Genomic DNA, 21,763 nt, shown 5'->3' on the forward strand with positions numbered 1-21,763 from the left:
CCACCCGAGTCGTAAGGGGATCACGATCCCTACGTCTCTTCCAGACGGCCCCCTACAGCCCTTCCAGACGGCCCCCTACAACCCTTCCAGACGGCCCCCTACTGCCCTTCCAGACAGCCCTTGCAGACGGCCCCCTACAACCCTTCCAGACGGCCCCCTACAACCCTTCCAGACGGCCCCTTACAACCATTCCAGACGGCCCCTTACAACCATTCCAGACGGCCCCCTTAAGTCCTTCAAGGCGGCATAATACAACCTTTTAGACGGCCTCTAGAACTCTTCATCTCTACAGACTCTTCTTGGTTCGGGCACTCTTGTTCATACATAAACTCTGTCAGTCGTAGACGGGAAGGTGCGATGCGATACAGGTATACTTGATTCAGATTCACACTGTGCCGTCGCTAAGATTCTGGAGCGCTGTCTGCTCCAGGAACACCGCAAAGACCCCTCGCGGGGGGGCCGCGACATTCAGTGTTCCAATAGCAGGGTCCAGGTCAGCGCCGCGGTGTGCACGACAGGCCCCCGCCACCAAGGGAGGGACGGCTGACAGAACCAGGGGCGCGGGAGTGACCTCATACTGTCCATTCTCCGTCACCGTCGCGTCGTCCGCCATCATCTTCACGGGAATACCAACATGTGACTCATTGTAACTAGAGGATGTCTTACGGTATCCTCTAGCTGTTTCTCGTTGCTAGAGAAGTCTTTCTTGCATCTACTAATGTTGGTAAGGACCACATTTTCTGCGTTAATGTTGGGCATTGTTATAGTTGCTTGGTTAAAGTTAGGTTAGAGGTGCTTGTATTATATCCGAGCGTGTGTGTGTAGAGGAGACGCAAAATGTCCGCCACGAGCAATATGTGTTACTGGTTTACTTCAGAAAAATATTTTTTGTGAAGTCAGAGACATAATGTATACGTGCACTTGCATGCATCATGCTCCGGTTAACTGAGCAACTTGTCCTCTCACAAAGAACGTCGCTTTTCGCTCGTTTGCGTTACATACGGCCAAGAATTGTCGTAATAGAAAATGGAAGCGGCTGGCGAAAGTAAAGTACTGTCCCGTTTTCTGTTTTGGGTCCTCTGCTAGGTTAGGACAAGGGCACATTAAACTGACCGTTTACTTGACGTTGGCAAACCTTAGGAGGACGGACTGAACTGGGGGGGGGGGTTGGATTCTTGGGGCGACAGACCTTTATCTGTAGCACTGGTCAGCGACGTCCGGTCACAACAAAATGGTCCCGAGTTTGACTCCCGCACAAGGACAGAGATATTTGGGCACATTTCCTCTTACCTGATGCCTCTGTGTTCCTAGCAGTAAGTAGGTACCCCGGGATTAGCCAACTGTTCTGGGTTGCAGCCTGGGGAAGCTCAGTAGCTGGCCTAGGGGAAGGGGGGGGGGGACTCGGAAGGGCCCAACAAGCGTCCCCAACAATGGGAGAACAATCAAGGCTTCGGTAACAATTATCCCAAATTAATGAGCCATTTGAGGTCAAATTTAACCCGAGATGATTGGGTGTTTACATTTATATACATTTTTTCTCCTTCCAGTTTTAGTCAATGCTTAGAATTCTTCGTTCAATGTGAATATCGCTCAGAATTCTTCGTTCAATGTGTATATCGCTTAGAATTTTTTCTTCAATGTGTATATCACTCATAATTCTGTTTAATGTGACTATTTCTTGGCTGTGTTGTAATTGGTGTATTTAGACGCAGCTGTGACTGGAGAAGCTCAGGCCATGATCCTTCAAGTAAACTGTATACAGTTGTGAGGGTAATGATTTATATAGCAGTATAGATGCTAGTTTATTGGACATCCACAAGTTATTGCTAGCCACGCTCTGTCTATAGAGCTTTGTTAGGTATCATGTTAGCATACAAGAGAAAATGTTACAAACAATATCATATATTCAGTTACCAATGTCAGGTTTGGTACTAACTGGTTCTTGCCTATAGTTCTGGGACACACAAACTGGTTCTTGCCTATAGTTCTGGGACACACAAACTGGTTCTTGCCTATAGTTCTGGGACACACAAACTGGTTCTTGCCTATAGTTCTGGGACACACAAACTGGTTCTTGCCTATAGTTCTGGGACACACAAACTGGTCTCGTCCTGTAGATTTGTGACTAACTGGTCCTATATACACCTAAACAGCCCATCCTCATGTTTAGGTAGTATTTATAGTAACGATGACGACGACAGTATATATACCGACTTACAACGAAAGTATAAATCGGAACTATTGAGTTGGACAAACCGGAAAACATGTCTGGGATGCTCCCGGACGCAGGTTCGAATCCTCGTCACGGCCCTTGTGGATTTGTTCAAACCGGAAAACTATTTATTACTTGTGTTGCTTTGACAAACTATACTAACCTAACCTTCCTAGGCCTAATACACGATATGTGAGGCCTAATATAGTACATATTTGTGCTATACTAGGCCAAGGAACATTTAAATTTGTTTTTTAGCTTTATGTTTTTGTTAAAGAATTCCTTACTAGTCAGTATCTAGTTATCTTACTATTTAAAAACTAAGTACGTGCGAATTCGTGACTATTAACGATTGTCTCAATAAGTATTATCTTAACAGTAGGATGGGTTGGCTTATAGCACACTTAATAATTAGAAACATATGAACACTTAAGTGTTGAGCTCATGTGTGACTAGTATTTTCATGCGTATTATTAACAAAGTGTTATTATACAGTTCTAATTCACTTTTAATGCACATATACATTTCTAAACATAGTTGGTGTATGTATCCATGTATACTTCTGAGCACAATTTTAGCAAGTGTGTATTTTTGGGAAATAATATATATTTACATTTTAGACATATAAATTAGATAAATTATGCGTATACATTTTTTTTCTGTCAAATTTGTGCGTGACGCAATGATGAAGTGACAGTCTTGATAACTTTGCTTATGACTTGATTACTGCGTCACGCACACTCTTGACTACCTTTCTTAAGTGACACTGATAGCCAACACAGAGACCTGCGAGCCATTTAAAGTGGGTATTTTTAGAAAAACACATTTTAATATATTTTTATGATTAATGGCTTTTTGTTATGTAAGTCAACGGAATAAAGTATGTATAAATGTCAGTATTAATCATTAGTTTGTTGGTACAATACACAATCACTAAACACTAATTACAATGATAAGTATTCACGTTGTCAAGGACTTAGGCTTGTATCCAGGGGCCAGATTCACGAAAGAACTTACGCAAGCACTTACGAACGTGTACATCTTTCCTCAATCTTTGACGGCTTTGGTTACATTTATTAAACAGTTTACAAGCATGAAAACTTGCCAATCAACTGTTGTTATTGTTATAAACAGCCTCCTGGTGCTTCGGAGCTCATTAACTGTTTAATAATTGTAAACAAAGCCACCAAAGATTGAGAAAAGATGTACAGGTTCGTAAGTGTTTGCGTAAGTGCTTTTGTGAATCTGGCCCCAGGTTCCCTTAGTACGAACTACTGAGTTTCTCCAACATTCAGCCCACAACAGTTGCGTAAGTCGGAGGTACCTAATTACTGCTGGGTGAACGGGTGTATTAGGTGAATGGAAACTTGGCTAGGCATTTCTGTTCCGCTCGGGGGGATCGAAGCCGTGTGAGTCATAATGTTGACATTCTGCTGTCAGCAGGTAACATGGACTCAGCTAAATGGGACGTAGATGCTGTTCTCACTGTCGTGGGCGGAGCCTCTACGGGCGTCCCACCCGCCGCCCACACTCTCATCCACGCCCTCTTCACCCGTCGAGAACGGCCGACCAGCGCCAGCCACGGGGCGGAGGTCGTTCATGTCCTCGTAGATGTGGTCTTCGGGGTGGTCGTGGTTCTGTTCGTCGTTGTTCCGGGAGTCTTTGAGAGACATGGGGATTGACCCCGATATCGGGTCGTGAAGATCCGTGTCCTTGTTACCTTTCATCTTCTTGATCACCAGCCCCGCTATCATGATGGTGACGAACGCAGCAGCAATTATAGCCCCGACAGTGACCACAATATGCTTTGTGTTAACAAGAACTAACGAAGTTTGTGCGTCTTCGATTACCTTGTGTGTTTTCCTGCAGTCCTCCGGAGTGGTGCAATCGTCAACGTCATGTATATTTTCTGAGGAGCTGGCTGACGTTGAGTGAACTTGAGGGGAGACTCTTACCGTCGTGGGAGGGTTAATGTCATCGTCAGTTGACTTAACTGGTGGTGCTGTTGGTGGTGAAGGCTCTGGCTCCGACGGGGGCAATCTTGTCAGTGGTGGTTGTATCGGTGGCCGAGTAGGAGGTGGGTAGTGGCTGGGGTTACAGTTGACAGCATAGTGTAGGGAGCCTGTGACGTAGACGTCGAAAGTGTTGGCTCTGTATGTGTTATGCACACTTCCCCACTGTTGCCCATCAATATAGACTTTATATAACCCACCAAAATTCGGGTCGGACATCATCTGTACATGGTACCACATGTTTGGTTGCTTGAACTCATTCCTGCCAATATTCAATATCGTAGGGCTTCCCTGGGGCCATGTGATTTTTATTTCCAAGTTCGTGAAGGTTGGACTTGGTCTGAGGTACAAGTCAGTAAAATAATTGTGCCAAAAAATACACTTGCCAGCGTCTCGGGAGTCCACGGTGTAGGTCAGGCAGCCGTAGTTATCATGAAGCTTCCAGTGGCACCATTGTTGTGAGGCGGCTGGCACCACCACCACCACAGTGAACAAGAGCACCACACCCACCCCAAGCTGGAGCACTGACGTCATCCTTCTCATGGTGACCTCCGTCGTCACCACGGACAGTGACCTCACTCACCACGGACAGTGACCTCACTCACCACGGATAGTGACCTCACTCACCACGGACAGTGACCTCACTCACCACTGTATATATTACACAACTGTGCTATAACAAGTTCGCTGTCTCCAAGAGTCGTCACAGGGACCTCTCTCTTATGGTCGTCACTGCCAGTCACTCACGGGTCACGACCTGGTCCTGGGGGGTCGTCGGGACCGTCGTGGGTGTGTGTGACCTTCACTCTGACCAAGATGGGAGTGCTGGTGAGAGTGCCACAGTGCCAGGCTGGGCCACGCGTCAAGAATATTCTCGCCAGTAGTAAACATCCTGTAGCTGCTTTTTTGCTGCTTCATAAGCTCCTTGAGGAATTGTCGACACGAGCGACCACCAGCCAGTTTTCGGGTCTACTGCACACTGTTGGGATATATATGAAAGATTGGTCTGAAACACATTACTGGTCCTCTAGTATATACAACTAAATCACACTTTTGCAATATAACAATTTCATTGGTTAATTTAAATGTAAAAAATGACGTATGGTATCATTGACGAAGTTTCTACATTGTCTATAAATATATCTACATATAGTGTACTATTGGTATGTGTATCTATGTGTACTGCCGATATGTTTATCAATGTTTACTACTGATATGCGTATCCATGTGTACTGCTGGTATATGTATCTATGTGACTTACTGACATGTGTAGCTGTGTGTGCTACTGGTCGCACTTTTAGCTCCTGTTGACTTCCAGTTAATTGGTATTATTTATGTTTAAGTTTTAGGCCTATACATTAGATAAATCACATATATTCATCTTCGCTTCTATCAGTCTTGAACACAGTCACTTGATTACCGCGTCACGCACAATCTTACCTATCTCAGTCACTTGATTACTGCGTCACGCACAGTCTTGCTTACCTTTCTTATCTCGCAAATAAACACCGAGACTTGAGAGCTGTTTAATAATGCAGTCAAGTTTTGTATTATATTTTTTCTAGTGGTTTGTAACTTTCTTTTATGTAAGTGGTGAAGTATATATAAATATCAGTATTATTCATTAGTTTGTTGACACACTGCACTGCCAACACACTTGTCAGTTAGAAAGGCGGGGTCCAAGAGCTAACAGCTCGATTCTGCAGGCACAAATAGTAAATGCACTACTATGAGGGGCCTCTATGTTGTCATTCTCCTGCCAGCAAGCAACATGGATCAGCTGTTTAATATTGTCTTACGTCAGCATGGCGCCAAAGCCGACGTAGAGGCTGTTCTCACTGTCGTGGGCGGAGCCTTTGCGGGCGTCCCCATCCGCCGCCCACACTCGCATCCACGCCCTCTTCACCCGTCGTGAACGGCCGGACAGCGCCAGCCACGGGGTGGAGGTCATTCATGTCCTCGTAGATGTGGTCTTCGGGGTCGTCGACGTCGTCGTAGTGTTCTTCATTGGCGTTCTGGGAGGCGCTGAAAGACAGAGGGAATGACCCAGTTTCCTGGTCAATAAGATTCGTATTTTTTTCTTTTCTCTTCCTCGTCTTGATCACCAGTGTTGCAATGATGATGGTGACGACTGCAGCAGCAATAACCCCGACAGTGACCACTATATACCAGGGTTGACCAAGAACTAACCTGGTTGTCGCCTCCATGGTGTCGTTTTTTGGTTTACTGGAGTCCTCCGTAGTGGAATGTTCTTCAGCGATTTCTCTGTTTTCTGTGGTGTTTGCTGGTGGGGGAACTTTAGGGTAGCTTAGGTCCACCCCCGGAAGGTTGACTGCATCGTCAGTAGACTGAACTGGAGATGGTGTTGTTGGTGGTGAAGGCGCTGCTGGTGGTGGTGGTGTCGACCGTGAAGGAGGGTACTCACTAGGGTCACAGTCGCGAGCATAGTATGGTGAGCCAATGACGTAGATATCGAAAGTGTTGGCACTGACTAATATTGACCGCAGCTTTCGCCGTTCTTGTCCATCAACATAGACGTAATACGTCTCATCAACAAGAGATGTGTGCGACGTCATCTGTATACGGTACCACTTGTTTGGTTGATCCAGCACATCCCTGCCTAAGTAAATTGTCTCAGTCACTCCCAAGGTCCATGTGAGTATCACTTGCATGGACGTGAAGGTTGGGCCGGGTCTGAGGTAGAAGGAGAAGGGAGGAGATCCTCGGGTGTCAAACTGACACTTGCCACCGTCTGGAGAGGCTAGGATGTAGGTCGGACAGCCGTAGTTATCTTGAAGCTCTCTGTCGCACCATTGGTGTGAGGCGGCTGGCACCACCACCACCACAGTGAACAAGAGCACCACACCCACCCCAAGCTGGAGCACTGACGTCATCCTTCTCATGGTGACCCTCCGTCGTCACCACGGACAGTGACCTCCTCACCATGGACAGTGACCTCACTCACCACGGACAGTGGCCTCACTCACCACGGACAGTGACCTCACTCACCACTGTATATATTACACATCTGTGCTATAAAAAGTTCGCTGCCTCCAAGAGTCGTCACAGAGACCTCTCACTTATGGTCGTCACTGCCAGTCACTCACGGGTCACGACCTGGTCCTGGGGGGTCGTCGGGACCGTCGTGGGTGTGTGTGTGTAACCTTCACTATGACCAAGATGGGAGTGTTGGTGAGGGTGCCACAGTGCCAGGCAGGGCATCACCTGAAAAACCCACTGACCGGCACTCCGCATCCTGTAGCTACATGCTACTGTTGTTGTCATTGCTGTTTGTTTAGTAAAGACTTAAGAAAGTAGTCCCACCGTGTGAGTCGTCCTCCGGTGTTCTTGTCTTCTGAAGAAAGGTGAACTCTGGAGACAACTGTGACAGTCAGGACGTTTAACCGTATCATCAGTGATACGGTGACGTATCACTGATGACGGTGACTTAAAGACGGTGTATCATCAGTGAACTAAACTGGTGAGTCAGGTGGTGATGACGGCAGCCATGTTAGAGTAGGGGAAGAGGAAGTAGCAGGAGGAGGCGCCAAGCCATTATGACTATACAGCACTGGGAAGGGATCAGGATAGGATTTAGGATGGGGGACGAATGGAAACGAATGGTGTTCAGTCACTTTGGCGGTCGGGGATTGACGGCTGACCTGCAAGAAGCGAGACCGTCGCTCTACCGTCCAGCCCAAGAGTAAGTGGATAGTTGCTGGAGTTACAGATTGAGGCATAGTGTGGTGAGCTTATATTTCCTCGTATATGTGCTCTTCTGAGTCGTCGATATCGTCATAGTTGGCCACATCGGAGTTCCGATAACTGCTTAAAGTCTTGGGGACATGTGATATCTGGTCATGAAGACGCCTGTTATCTTCCTCTTTCTTCCTCCGCTTGATCACTAGTGCTGCTGTGACGACGACTACCGCAGCAGCAGCAGCAACTATAGCCCCGACAATGACCACAATATGCCAGGGTTGGACAGGAACTGACGCAGTTGGCTCTGCGCTGTTGTCCTTCTCAGGTTTACTGGAGTCCTCCGTAGTGACGTGTTCTCCGTTTTCTGTGGTGGAGGCTAGAGTGGGAAGATAAGAATTCGTCGCTATGTAGTCTATAGGTTTACAGTTGAAAGTACAGTATGGTGAACCTGAGACGTAGATACTGAAACTTTCGCCACTGTATACTTGACTCTCACTATGCTGTTCTCGACCGTCAATATAGACGTAATACGTCACGTTACCAGGAGACGTGCGGGACGACGTTTGTACATGGTACCACTTATTTGGACTCTGGAACACATATCTGCCTATAACAATTGCCGTAGGGCTTCCCTGGGGCCATGTGATTTTGATTTCCATGTACGTGAAAGTTGGACTTGGTCTGAGGTAGAAGGAGTTGTCAAGAGAATCGGTTGCTGAAAAGAGACACTTGTTAGCGTCTCGGGAGGTCAAGACAAAGGTCTGGCAGCCGTAGGAATTATGTGGCACGAAGTTGCACCATTGGTGTGAGGCGGCTGGCACCACCACCACCACAGTGAACAAGAGCACCACACCCACCCCAAGCTGGAGCACTGACGTCATCCTTCTCATGGTGACCCTCCGTCGTCACCACGGACAGTGACCTCACTCACCACGGACAGTGACCTCACTCACCACGGACAGTGACCTCACTCATCACGGACAGTGATCTCCGTCGTCACCACGGACAGTGACCTCACTCACCACGGACAGTGACCTCACTCACCACGGACAGTGACCTCACTCACCACTGTATATATTACACAACTGTGCTATAACAAGTTCGCTGCCTCCAAGAGTCGTCACAGGGACCTCTCACTTATGGTCTTCACTGCCAGTCACTCACGGGTCACGACCTGGTCCTGGGGGGTCGTCGGGACCGTCGTGGGTGTGTGTGACCTTCACTATGACCAAGATGGGAGTCTTGGTGAGAGTGCCACAGTGCCAGGCTGGGCCTCGCCTCAAGAACCAACTCACTGATAATCCACATCCTGTAGCTACTTGCAACTGTTGTTATTGCTATTAATTTCGTAAAGATTACGACGACCCAAACGTCAGCCACATCTTGGCCACCCGAGTCGTAAGAGGTTCACGATCCCTACGTCTCTTCCAGACGGCCCCCTACAGCTCTTCCAGACGGCCCCCTACAGCCCTTCCAGACGGCCCCCTACTGCCCTTCCAGACAGCCTATTACAGCCCTTCCAGACAGCCCCCTACTGCCCTTCCAGACAGCCCATTACGGCCCTTCCAGACGGCCCCCTACTGCCCTTCCAGACAGCCCATTACAGCCCTTCCAGACGGCCCCTTACTGCCCTTCCAGATGGCCCTATACTGCCCTTCCAGACGGCCCCTTACTTCCCTTCCAGACGGCCCCCTTAAGTCCTTCAAGACGGCATAATACAACCTTTTAGACGGCCTCTATAACTCTTCATCTCTACAGACTCTTCTCGGTTGGAGCACTCTTGTTCATACATAAACTCTGTCAGTCGTAGACGGGAAGGTGCGATGCGAGACAGGTATACCTGATGCAGCACTGTCTGCTCCAGGAACACCGCAAAGACCCCTCGCGGGGGGCCGCAACATTCGCTGTTCCAATAGCAGGGTCCAGGTCCGCGGTGTGCACGACAGGCCACCGCCACCAAGGGAGAGACGGCTGACAGAGCCAGGGGCGCGGGAGTGACCTCATACTGTCCATTCTCCGTCACCGTCGCGTCGTCCGCCGATATCTTCACGGGAATACCAACATGTGACTCATTGTAACTAGAGGATGTCTCACGGCATCCTTTAGCTGTTTCTTGTTGCTTGAGAAGTCTTTCTTGCGTCTACTAATGTTGGTAAGGACCACATTTTCTGCGCTAATGTTGGGCATTGTTATAGTTGCTTGGTTAAAGCTAGGTTAGAGGTGCTTGTATTATATCCGAGCGTGTGTGTGTAGAGGAGACGCAAAATGTCCGCCACGAGCAATATGTGTTACTGGTTTACTTCAGAAAAGTATTTTTTGTGAAGTCAAGAGACATAATGTATACGTGCACTTGCATGCATCATGCTCCGGTTAACTGAGCAACTTGTCCTCTCACAAAGAACGTCGCTTTTCGCTCGTATGCGTTACATACGGCCAAAAATTGTCGTAATAGAAAATGGAACCGGCTCGCGGAAGTAAAGTACTGTCCCGTTTTCTGTTTTGGGTCCTCTGGTAGGTTAGGACAAGGGCACTTTAAACTGACCGTTTTCTTGACGTTGGCAAACCTTAGGAGGACGGACTGAACTGAGGGGGGGGGGTAAGATTCTTGTGGCGACAGACCTCCTTTATCTGTAGCACTGGTCAGCGACGTCCGGTCACAACAAAATGGTCCCGAGTTTGACTCCCGCACAAGGACAGAGATATTCGGGCACATTTCCTCTTACCTGAAGCCTCAGTGTTCCTAGCAGTAAGTAGGTACCTCGGGATTAGCCAACTGTTGTGGGTTGCAGCCTGGGAAAGCTTAGTAGCTGGCCTAGGGGGGGGGGGACACCGAAGGGCCCAACAAGCGTCCCCAACAATGGGAGAACAATCAAGGCTTCGGTAACAATTATCCCTAATTATTGAGCCATTTGAGGTCAAATTAAACCCGAGATGATTGGGTGTTTACATTTATATACATTTTACTCCCTCCAGTTTTAGTCAATGCTTGGAATTCTCTGTTCAATGAGAATATCGCTCAGAATTCTCTGTTCAATGTGTATATCGCTCAGAATTCTCTGTTCAATGTGTATATCGCTCAGAATTCTCTGTTCAATGTGTATATCACTCAGAATTCTCGGTTCAATGTGTATATCGCTCAGAATTCTCTGTTCAATATGTATATCGCTCAGAATTCTCTGTTCAATAGGAATATCGCTTAGAATTTTCTCTTCACTGTGTATATCACTCGTAATTCTGTTTAATGTGACTATTTCTTGGCTGTGTTGTAATTGGTGTATTTAGACGCAGCTGTGACTGGAGAGGCTCAGGCCATGATCCTTCAAGTAAACTGTATACAGTTGTGAGGGTAATGATTTATATAGAAGTATAGATGCTAGTTTATTGGACATCCACAAGTTATTGCTAGCCACGCTCTGTCTATAGAGCTTTGTTAGGTATCATGTTAGCATACAAGAGAAAATGTTACAAACAATATCATATATTCAGTTACCAATGTCAGGTTTGATACTAACTGGTTCTTGCCTATAGTTCTGGGACACACAAACTGGTTCTTGCCTATAGTTCTGGGACACACAAACTGGTTCTTGCCTATAGTTCTGGGACACACAAACTGGTTCTTGCCTATAGTTCTGGGACACAAACTGGTTCTTGCCTATAGTTCTGGGACACACAAACTGGTTCTTGCCTATAGTTCTGGGACACACAAACTGGTTCTTGCCTATAGTTCTGGGACACACAAACTGGTTCTTGCCTATAGTTCTGGGACACACAAACTGGTCTCGTCCTGTAGATTTGTGACTAACTGGTCCTATATACACCTAAACAGCCCATCCTCATGTTTAGGTAGTATTTATAGTAACGATGACGACGACAGTATATATACCGACTTACAACGAAAGTATAAATCGGAACTATTGAGTTGGACAAACCGGAAAACTATTTATTACTTGTGTTGCTCTGACAAACTAACCTAACCTAACCTTCCTAGGCCTAATACACGATATGTGAGGCCTAATATAGTACATATTTGTGCTATACTAGGCCAAGGAACATTTAAATTTGTTTTTTAGCTTTATTTTTTTAAAGAATTCCTTATTAGTCAATATACTACTATCTAAAAACTAAGTACGTACGAATACGTGACTATTAACGATCGTCACAATAGATACTATCTTAACAGTAGGATGGGTTGGCTTAAAGCACACTTAATAATTAGAAACATATGAACACTTATGTGTTGAGCTCATGTGTGACTAGTATTTTCATGGGTATTATTAACAAAGTATTATTATACACTTCTAATTCACTTTTAATGCGCATATGCATTTCTAAACATAGTTGGTGTATGTATCCTTGTATACTTCTGAGCACAATTTTAGCTTGTGTGTATTTTTGGCAAATAATATATATTTACATTTTAGACATATAAATTAGATAAATTATGCGTATACATTTTTTTCTGTCAAATTTGTGCGTGACGCAATGATGAAGTGACAGACTTGATAACTTTGCTTATGACTTGATTTGTGCGTCACACGCAGTCTTGATTATGTTTGTTATCACTTGATTGTTGCGTCACACAGTTTTGATCAATTTCCTTATCTCTTGATTACTGCGTCACGCACACTCTTGACTGCCTTTCTTAAGTGACACTGATGGCCAACACAGAGACCTGCGAGCCATTTAAACTGTGTAGTTTAAGAAAAACACATTTTAATATATTTTTATGATTAATGGCTTTTTGTTATGTAAGTCAACGGAATAAAGTATGTATAAATGTCAGTATTAATCATTAGTTTGTTGGTACAATACACAATCACTAAACACTAATTACAATGGTAAATACTCATGTTGCCAAGGACTTAGGCTTGTATCCAGGGGCCAGATTCACGAAGAAGTTACACAAGCACTTACGAACGTGTACATCTTTCCTCAATCTTTGACGGCTTTGGTTACATTTATTAAACAGTTTACAAGCAGGAAAACTTGCCAATCAACTGTTGTTATTGTTATAAACAGCCTCCTGGTGCTTCGGAGCTCATTAACTGTTTAATAATTGTAAACAAAGTCGCCAAAGATTGAGAAAAAATGTACAGGTTCGTAAGTGTTTGCGTAAGTGCTTTCGTGAATCTGGCCCCAGGTTCCCTTAGTACGAACTACTGAGCTTCTCCAACATTCAGCCCACAACAGTTGCGTAAGTCGCAGGTACCTAATTACTGCTGGGTGAACGGCTGCATTAGGTGAAAGGAAACTTAGCTAGGCATTTCTGTTCCGCTCGGGGGGATCGAAGCCGTGTGAGTCATAATGTTGACATTCTGCTGTCAGCAGGTAACATGGACTCAGCTAAATGGGACGTAGATGCTGTTCTCACTGTCGTGGGCGGAGCCTCTACGGGCGTCCCACCCGCCGCCCACACTCTCATCCACGCCCTCTTCACCCGTCGAGAACGGCCAACCAACGCCAGCCACGGGGCGGAGGTCGTTCATGTCCTCGTAGATGTGGTCTTCGGGGTGGTCGTGGTTCTGTTCGTCGTTGTTCCGGGAGTCTTTGAGAGACATGGGGATTGACCCCGATATCGGGTCGTGAAGATCCGTGTCCTTGTTACCTTTCATCTTCTTGATCACCAGCCCTGCTATCATGATGGTGACGAACACAGCAGCAGTTATAGCCCCGACAGTGACCACAACTGACGAAGTTTGTTCTTTGATTTCCTCTTGTGTTTTACTGCAGTCCTCCGGAGTGGTGCAATTGCCAACGTGTTCTCCGTTTTCTGAGGCGCTGGTTGATGTTGAGTGAAATTGAGGGGAGACTGTGACCGTCCTGGTAGTGCTAATGTCATCGTCAGTTGACTTAACTGGTGGTGAAGGCTCTGGCGGCGACGGGGGCGGTCTTGTCAGTGGTGGTTGTTGTGGTGGCGATCTTGTCAGTGGTGGTTGTTGTGGTGGCGGTCTTGTCAGTGGTGGTTGTTGTGGTGGCGATCTTGTCAGTGGTGGTTGTTGTGGTGGCGATCTTGTCAGTGGTGGTTGTTGTGGTGGCGGTCTTGTCAGTGGTGGTTGTTGTGGTGGCGGTGTAGGAGGCGGGTAGTGGCTGGGGTTACAGTTGACAGCATAGTGTAGGGAGCCTGTGACGTAGACATGGAAAGTGTTGGCTCTGTATGCGTTATACACTCTTCCCCACTCTTGCCCATCAATATAGACTTTATATAACCAATCATAATTCGGGTCGGACATCATCTGTACATGGTACCACATGTTTGGTTGCTTGAACTCATTCGTGCCAATATTAAATATCGTAGGGCTTCCCTGGGGCCATGTGATTTTTATTTCCAAGTTCGTGAAGGTTGGACTTGGTCTGAGATACAAGTCAGGAAAATAATTGTACAAAAAAAGACACTTGCCAGCGTCTCGGGAGGCCAGAGTGTAGGTCTGGCAGCCGTAGTTATCATGAAGCCTTTTGTTACACCATTGTTGTGAGGCGGCTGGCACCACCACCACCACAGTGAACAAGAGCACCACACCCACCCCAAGCTGGAGCACTGACGTCATCCTTCTCATGGTGACCCTCCGTCGTCACCACGGACAGTGACCTCACTCACCACGGACAGTGACCTCACTCACCACGGACAGTGACCTCACTCACCACAGACAGTGACCTCACTCACCACGGACAGTGACCTCACTCACCACGGACAGTGACCTCACTCACCACGGACAGTGACCTCACTCACCACGGATAGTGACCTCACTCACCACGGACAGTGACCTCACTCACTATATATTACACAACTGTGCTATAACAAGTTCGCTGCCTCCAAGAGTCGTCACAGGGACCTCTCACTTATGGTCGTCACTGCCAGTCACTCACGGGTCACGACCTGGTCCTGGGGGGTCGTCGGGACCGTCGTGGGTGTGTGTGACCTTCACTATGACCGAGGTGGGAGTGTTGATGAGAGTGCCACAGTGCCAGGCAGGGCCACGCCTCAAGAACAATCTCGCCGATAATGCATATCCTGTAGCTGCTTGCTATTGTTGTTATTGTTGTTAGTTAATTAAAGAATACAACGACTTCCGTGTCAACTACATCCTGGCTACCTTTGTCGTCAGGGGTAGACTGCCCCTTACAGCCCTTTGAAAAGCCCTCTACAGCTCCTTGAAACGGCCCTTTCAGCCCTTTCTGATGGCCCTTTTTTAGCCCTTTTGGACGACAGCTTTATTCGCGGAAGGGGAAGGTGCGGCGACCGTTTGGTGTCGTCGTTACTCGTAATAGCGCAGTCAACGAGAACTGTGAGGCTGGAGACTGTAAACAGTTGACGGCGTATCGCAGTCTCCTGCACAAGACGCTCTCCAGTCTCTCCCTGGATGGCGCAATCTGGTTAATAGATAAAATTTGTCGGTCGTAGACGGGAAAAAGCGCTGAGAAATAGATATATGCCTGATTCTGAGTCGGGTTGAACCGTGTCTATAAATCTGGAGCGAGGTCTAGTCCAAGGACTTGGCGAAGACTCGCGGAAGGTCGCGAGAGTCCCAAGGGCAGGACCTGGGTCCGCGTCGCTGTCAGCACGACACGCCACTGTGATCAGCGTACTGTGTTTGGCTGTATGTGGGCGTTGAGCAGCGTTGTGCGGCTGTCTGGGTGGGCGTTGACAGGCGTTGTATGGGTATTGAGCAGCGTTGAACAGTTGTATGGGTTGGAGTTTACCACTGACTTTCCGGTAGACGGTTAAGTAGTTGTCGGCACTCACTGTTGTGCCGACATTGTACACTGATCAGCTGCCTACTGTGGCACAGTAGGCAACACAGGGGCGTCACAACAGAATGGTCCCGGGTTCGATTCACTTGGCAGGACTGAGAGGTTTCTGCACGTTTCCTCTGACAGATAGGTACGAGGGTGCCAGGTCCATCACAACATACTGTACTCTGGACCAAATAGTTGCTGTAAGCACTACCATTATAGGAGGAAGGCCTGGTATAATTCCCACCAGACAACACATCTCTTGACAACCACCGCCCTTCCAAACATCGCTGTGAAGATAGATGTTCTTAAGATCAATGAATTATTTAACCTTTGTCTGCTTGTGTTTTAACTCAAAGTTATGATTGAAATAGTGCTTCAGTCAATGCCAGCTCACACTTTAGTACTTCGTCAAGAACAAGGCTTTTCAACTCTCAACTCACCTACTACCCAGACAATCTCGTTTCAGTCGTAATTGAGTGAAACGAACTAGATGAAGGTGTTGTGGAAGCCAACTTGATACACAGTTTTAATGTTTAATGTCCCCACACGACCCACATCTTGGTAGACCTGTACTGGAGGAACTATGGGCAGTTAGGGCCAAACTTGTCCCACATCCGGGCTTCGCTGAAAGGCCTTGTTGACTACTGATGACGTGACCTGGCTTTGAGAGGCCGTTTGCTTTTCCCATTTCTTCCTCGTCATGATCACAAGGGCTACTATGGCGATGATGTCGATCATGACATCAACTATAGCCCCGGCAAGTACCCATGTGTACCAGGGTAGGTGGGTAGCGTCCTCTGGTTTACTCCCGTCTTCTGTGGAGGAATGTTCGTCAGCGGCTTCTCCGTTTTCTGTGGTGTTTGTTGCTGGGGGAACTTTAGGGTAGCTTAAGTCCACCCCCGGAAGGTTGACTGCATCGTCAGTAGACTGAACTGGAGATGGTGTTGTTGGTGGTGAAGGCGCTGCTGGTGGCGCTGGTGTCGACCGTGGAGGAGGGTAGTCACTAGGGTCACAGTCGCGAGCATAGTATGGCGAGCCAGTGACGTAGATATCGAAAGTGTTGGCACTGAATAATATTGACCGCAGCTTTCGCCGTTCTTGTCCATCAACATAGACGTAATACGTCTCATCAATAAGAGATGTGTGCGACGTCATCTGTATACGGTACCACTTGCTTGGTTGATCCAGCACATCCCTGCCTAAGTAAATTGTCTCATTCGCTCCCAAGGTCCATGTGAGTATCACTTGCAAGGACGTGAAGGTTGGATGTGGAGGTCGTTCATGTCCTCGTAGATGTGGTCTTCGGGGTCGTCGACGTCGGGGTCGTCGACGTCGTCGTAGTTGTCTTCGTTGCAGTTCTGTGAGGCGCTGAAAGACAGAGGGAATGACCCAGTTTTCTGGTCAATAAGATTCGTATTCTTTTCTTTTCTCTTCCTCGCCTTGATCACCAGTGTTGCAATGATGATGGTGACGACTGCAGCAGCAATAACCCCGACAGTGACCACTATATACCAGGGTAGACCAAGAACTAACCTGATTGTCTCGTTGAGGCCGTTTTCTGGTTTACTAGAGTCCTCCATTGAGGAATGTTCTTCGGCGGCTCTTCCGTTTTCTGTGGTGTTTGTTGGTGGGGAAACTTTAGGGTAGCTTAGGTCCACCCCCGGAAGGTTGACTGCATCGTCAGTAGACTGAACTGGAGATGGTGTTGTTGGTGGTGAAGGCGCTGCTGGTGGTGGTGTTGTTGGTGGTGAAGGCGCTGCTGGTGGTGGTGGTGTCGACCGTGAAGGAGGGTAGTCACTAGGGTCACAGTCGCGAGCATAGTATGGTGAGCCAGTGACGTAGATATCGAATCTGTGAGCACGAAATGTTGAAGTCAGATTTCGCCGTTCTTGTCCATCAACATAGACGTAATACGTCTCATCAACAAGAGATGTGTGCGACGTCATCTGTATACGGTACCACTTGTTTGGTTGATCCAGCACATCCCTGCCTATGTAAATTGTGTCAGTCGCTCCCAAGGTCCATGTGAGTCTCACTTGCAAGGACGTGAAGGTTGGGCCGGGTCTGAGGTAGAAGGAGAAGGGAGGAGAACCTCGGGTGTCAAACTGACACATGCCACCGTCTCGGGAGTCCAGGGTGTAGGTCGGACAGCCGTAGTTATCATGAAGCTCTCTGTCGCACCATTGTTGTGAGGCGGCTGGCACCACCACCACCACAGTGAACAAGAGCACCACACCCACCCCAAGCTGGAGCACTGACGTCATCCATCTCATGGTGACCTCCGTCGTCACCACGGACAGTGACCTCACTCACCACGGACAGTGACCTCACTCACCACGGACAGTGACCTCACTCACCACTGTATATATTACACAACTGTGCTATAACAAGTTCGCTACCTCCAAGAGTCGTCACAGGGACCTCTCACTTATGGTCGTCACTGCCAGTCACTCATGGGTCACGACCTGGTCCTGGGGGGTCGTCGGGACCGTCGTGGGTGTGTGTGTGTAACCTTCACTATGACCAAGATGTGAGTGCTGGTGAGAGGGCCACAATGCCAAGCAGGGCAACACCTGAAAAACCCACTCACCGGCACTCCACATCCTGTATCTACTTGCTACTGTTGTTGTCATTGCTGTTAATTTCGTAAAGATTACGATGACCCAAACGACAGCCACATCCTGGCCACCCGAGTCGTAAGGGGATCACGATCCCTACGTCTCTTCCAGACGGCCCCCTACAGCCCTTCCAGACGGCCCCAACAACCCTTCCAGACGGCCCCCTACTGCCCTTCCAGACAGCCCATTACAGCCCTTCCAGACGGCCCCCTACAACCCTTCCAGACGGCCCCCTACAACCCTTCCAGACGGCCCCTTACAACCATTCCAGACGGCCCCTTACTGCCTTTCCAGACGGCCCCCTTAAGTCCTAGACGGCATAATACAACCTTTTAGACGGCCTCTAGAACTCTTCATCTCTACAGACTCTTCTTGGTTCGGGCACTCTTGTTCATACATAAACTCTGTCAGTCGTAGACGGGAAGGTGCGATGCGATACAGGTATACTTGATTCAGATTCACACTGTGCCGTCGCTAAGATTCTGGAGCACTGTCTGCTCCAGGAACACCGCAAAGACCCCTCGCGGGGGGGCCGCGACATTCAGTGTTCCAATAGCAGGGTCCAGGTCAGCGCCGCGGTGTGCACGACAGGCCCCCGCCACCAAGGGAGGGACGGCTGACAGAACCAGGAGCGCGGGAGTGACCTCATACTGTCCATTCTCCGTCACCGTCGCGTCGTCCGCCATCATCTTCACGGGAATACCAACATGTGACTCATTGTAACTAGAGGATGTCTTACGGTATCCTCTAGCTGTTTCTCGTTGCTAGAGAAGTCTTTCTTGCATCTACTAATGTTGGTAAGGACTACATTTTCTGCGTTAATGTTGGGCTTTGTTATAGTTGCTTGGTTAAAGCTAGGTTAGAGGTGCTTGTATTATATCCGAGCGTGTGTGTGTAGAGGAGACGCAAAATGTCCGCCACGAGCAATATGTGTTACTGGTTTACTTCAGAAAAATATTTTTTGTGAAATCAGAGACATAATGTATACGTGCACTTGCATGCATCATGCTCCGGTTAACTGAGCAACTTGTCCTCTCACAAAGAACGTCGCTTTTCGCTCGTTTGCGTTACATACGGCCAAGAATTGTCGTAATAGAAAATGGAAGCGGCTGGCGAAAGTAAAGTACTGTCCCGTTTTCTGTTTTGGGTCCTCTGCTAGGTTAGGACAAGGGCACATTAAACTGACCGTTTACTTGACGTTGGCAAACCTTAGGAGGACGGACTGAACTGAGGGGGGGGGGGGTTGGATTCTTGGGGCGACAGACCTTTATCTGTAGCACTGGTCAGCGACGTCCGGTCACAACAAAATGGTCCCGAGTTTGACTCCCGCACAAGGACAAAGATATTTGGGCACATTTCCTCTTACCTGATGCCTCTGTGTTCCTAGCAGTAAGTAGGTACCTCGGGATTAGCCAACTGTTCTGGGTTGCAGCCTGGGGAAGCTCAGTAGCTGGTCTAGGGGAAGGGGGGGGGAACTCGGAAGGACCCAACAAGCGTCCCCAACAATGGGAGAACAATCAAGGCTTCGGTAACAATTATCCCAAATTAATGAGCCATTTGAGGTCAAATTTAACCCGAGATGATTGGGTGTTTACATTTATATACATTTTTTCTCCTTCCAGTTTTAGTCAATGCTTAGAATTCTTCGTTCAATGTGTATATCGCTTAGAATTTTCTCTTCACTGGGTATATCACTCGTAATTCTGTTTAATGTGACTATTTCTTGGCTGTGTTGTAATTGGTGTATTTAGACGCAGCTGTGACTGGAGAAGCTCAGGCCATGATCCTTCAAGTAAACTGTATACAGTTGTGAGGGTAATGATTTATATAGCAGTATAGATGCTAGTTTATTGGACATCCACAAGTTATTGCTAGCCACGCTCTGTCTATAGAGCTGTGTTAGGTATCATGTTAGCATACAAGAGAAAATGTAACAAACAATATCATATATTCAGTTACCAATGACAGGTTTGGTACTAACTGGTTCTTGCCTATAGTTCTGGGACACACAAACTGGTTCTTGCCTATAGTTCTGGGACACACAAACTGGTTCTTGCCTATAGTTCTGGGACACACAAACTGGTTCTTGCCTATAGTTCTGGGACACACAAACTGGTTCTTGCCTATAGTTCTGGGACACACAAACTGGTTCTTGCCTATAGTTCTGGGACACACAAACTGGTTCTTGCCTATAGTTCTGGGACACACAAACTGGTTCTTGCCTATAGTTCTGGGACACACAAACTGGTTCTTGCCTATAGTTCTGGGACACACAAACTGGTTCTTGCCTATAGTTCTGGGACACACAAACTGGTTCTTGCCTATAGTTCTGGGACACACAAACTGGTTCTTGCCTATAGTTCTGGGACACACAAACTGGTTCTTGCCTATAGTTCTGGGACACACAAACTGGTTCTTGCCTATAGTTCTGGGACACACAAACTGGTTCTTGCCTATAGTTCTGGGACACACAAACTGGTCTCGTCCTGTAGATTTGTGACTAACTGGTCCTATATACACCTAAACAGCCCATCCTCATGTTTAGGTAGTATTTATAGTAACGATGACGACGACAGTATATATACCGACTTACAACGAAAGTATAAATCGGAACTATTGAGTTGGACAAACCGGAAAACTATTTATTACTTGTGTTGCTTTGACAAACTAACCTAACCTAACCTTCCTAGGCCTAATACACGATATGTGAGGCCTAATATAGTACATATTTGTGCTATACTAGGCCAAGGAACATTTAAATTTGTTTTTTAGCTTTATTTTTTTAAAGAATTCCTTATTAGTCAATATACTACTATCTAAAAACTAAGTACGTACGAATACGTGACTATTGACGATCGTCACAATAGATACTATCTTAACAGTAGGATGGGTTGGCTTAAAGCACACTTAATAATTAGAAACATATGAACACTTATGTGTTAAGCTCATGTGTGACTAGTATTTTCATGCGTATTATTAACAAAGTATTATTATACAGTTCTAATTCACTTTTAATGCACATATACATTTCTAAACATAGTTGGTGTATGTATCCATGTATACTTCTGAGCACAATTTTAGCTAATGTGTATTTTTGGTAAATAATATATATTTACATTTTAGACATATAAATTAGATAAATTATGCGTATACATTTTTTTTCTGTCAAATTTGTGCGTAACGCAATGATGAAGTGACAGTCATGATAACTTTGCTTATGACTTGATTTGTGCGTCACACGCAGTCTTGATTATATTTGTTATCACTTGATTGTTGCGTCACACAGTTTTGATCAATTTCCTTATCTCTTGATTACTGCGTCACACACACTCTTGACTACCTTTCTTAAGTGACACTGATGGCCAACACAGAGACCTGCGAGCCATTTAAAGTGGGTAGTTCAAGAAAAACACATTTGAATATATTTTTATGATTAATGGCATTTTGTTATGTAAGTTAACGGAATAAAGTATGTATAAATGTCA

The 21,763-nt window shown here is 46.9% G+C and overlaps 2 protein-coding genes across 2 annotated transcripts in view; one reads left to right on the forward strand and one right to left on the reverse strand.

The window, feature by feature from the left end:
• Positions 1 to 21,763, forward strand: part of dlg1 (discs large 1) — a gene marked incomplete in the record, with an annotated part of 879,898 nt that overhangs the window by 484,627 nt on the left and 373,508 nt on the right.
• On the reverse strand, positions 1,790 to 5,847 carry LOC138358563 (uncharacterized). Its single transcript, XM_069316596.1, has 2 exons — positions 5,710 to 5,847; positions 1,790 to 5,203 (listed from the first exon to the last, which is right to left on the reverse strand). Exon 2 carries the CDS (start codon positions 4,765 to 4,767, stop codon positions 3,667 to 3,669), a length of 1,101 nt encoding a protein of 366 aa, XP_069172697.1. The 5' UTR covers positions 4,768 to 5,203; positions 5,710 to 5,847; the 3' UTR covers positions 1,790 to 3,666.

The sequence above is a fragment of the Procambarus clarkii genome, chromosome 84 (genome assembly GCF_040958095.1).
Source record: "Procambarus clarkii isolate CNS0578487 chromosome 84, FALCON_Pclarkii_2.0, whole genome shotgun sequence".
Lineage (NCBI taxonomy): Eukaryota > Metazoa > Arthropoda > Malacostraca > Decapoda > Cambaridae > Procambarus > Procambarus clarkii.

What these genes read in the sequence shown, in the direction of transcription:
- LOC138358563 (XM_069316596.1), bottom strand. Translation starts at nt 4,767, where the DNA reads ATGAGAAGGATGACGTCAGTGCTCCAGCTTGGGGTGGGTGTGGTGCTC.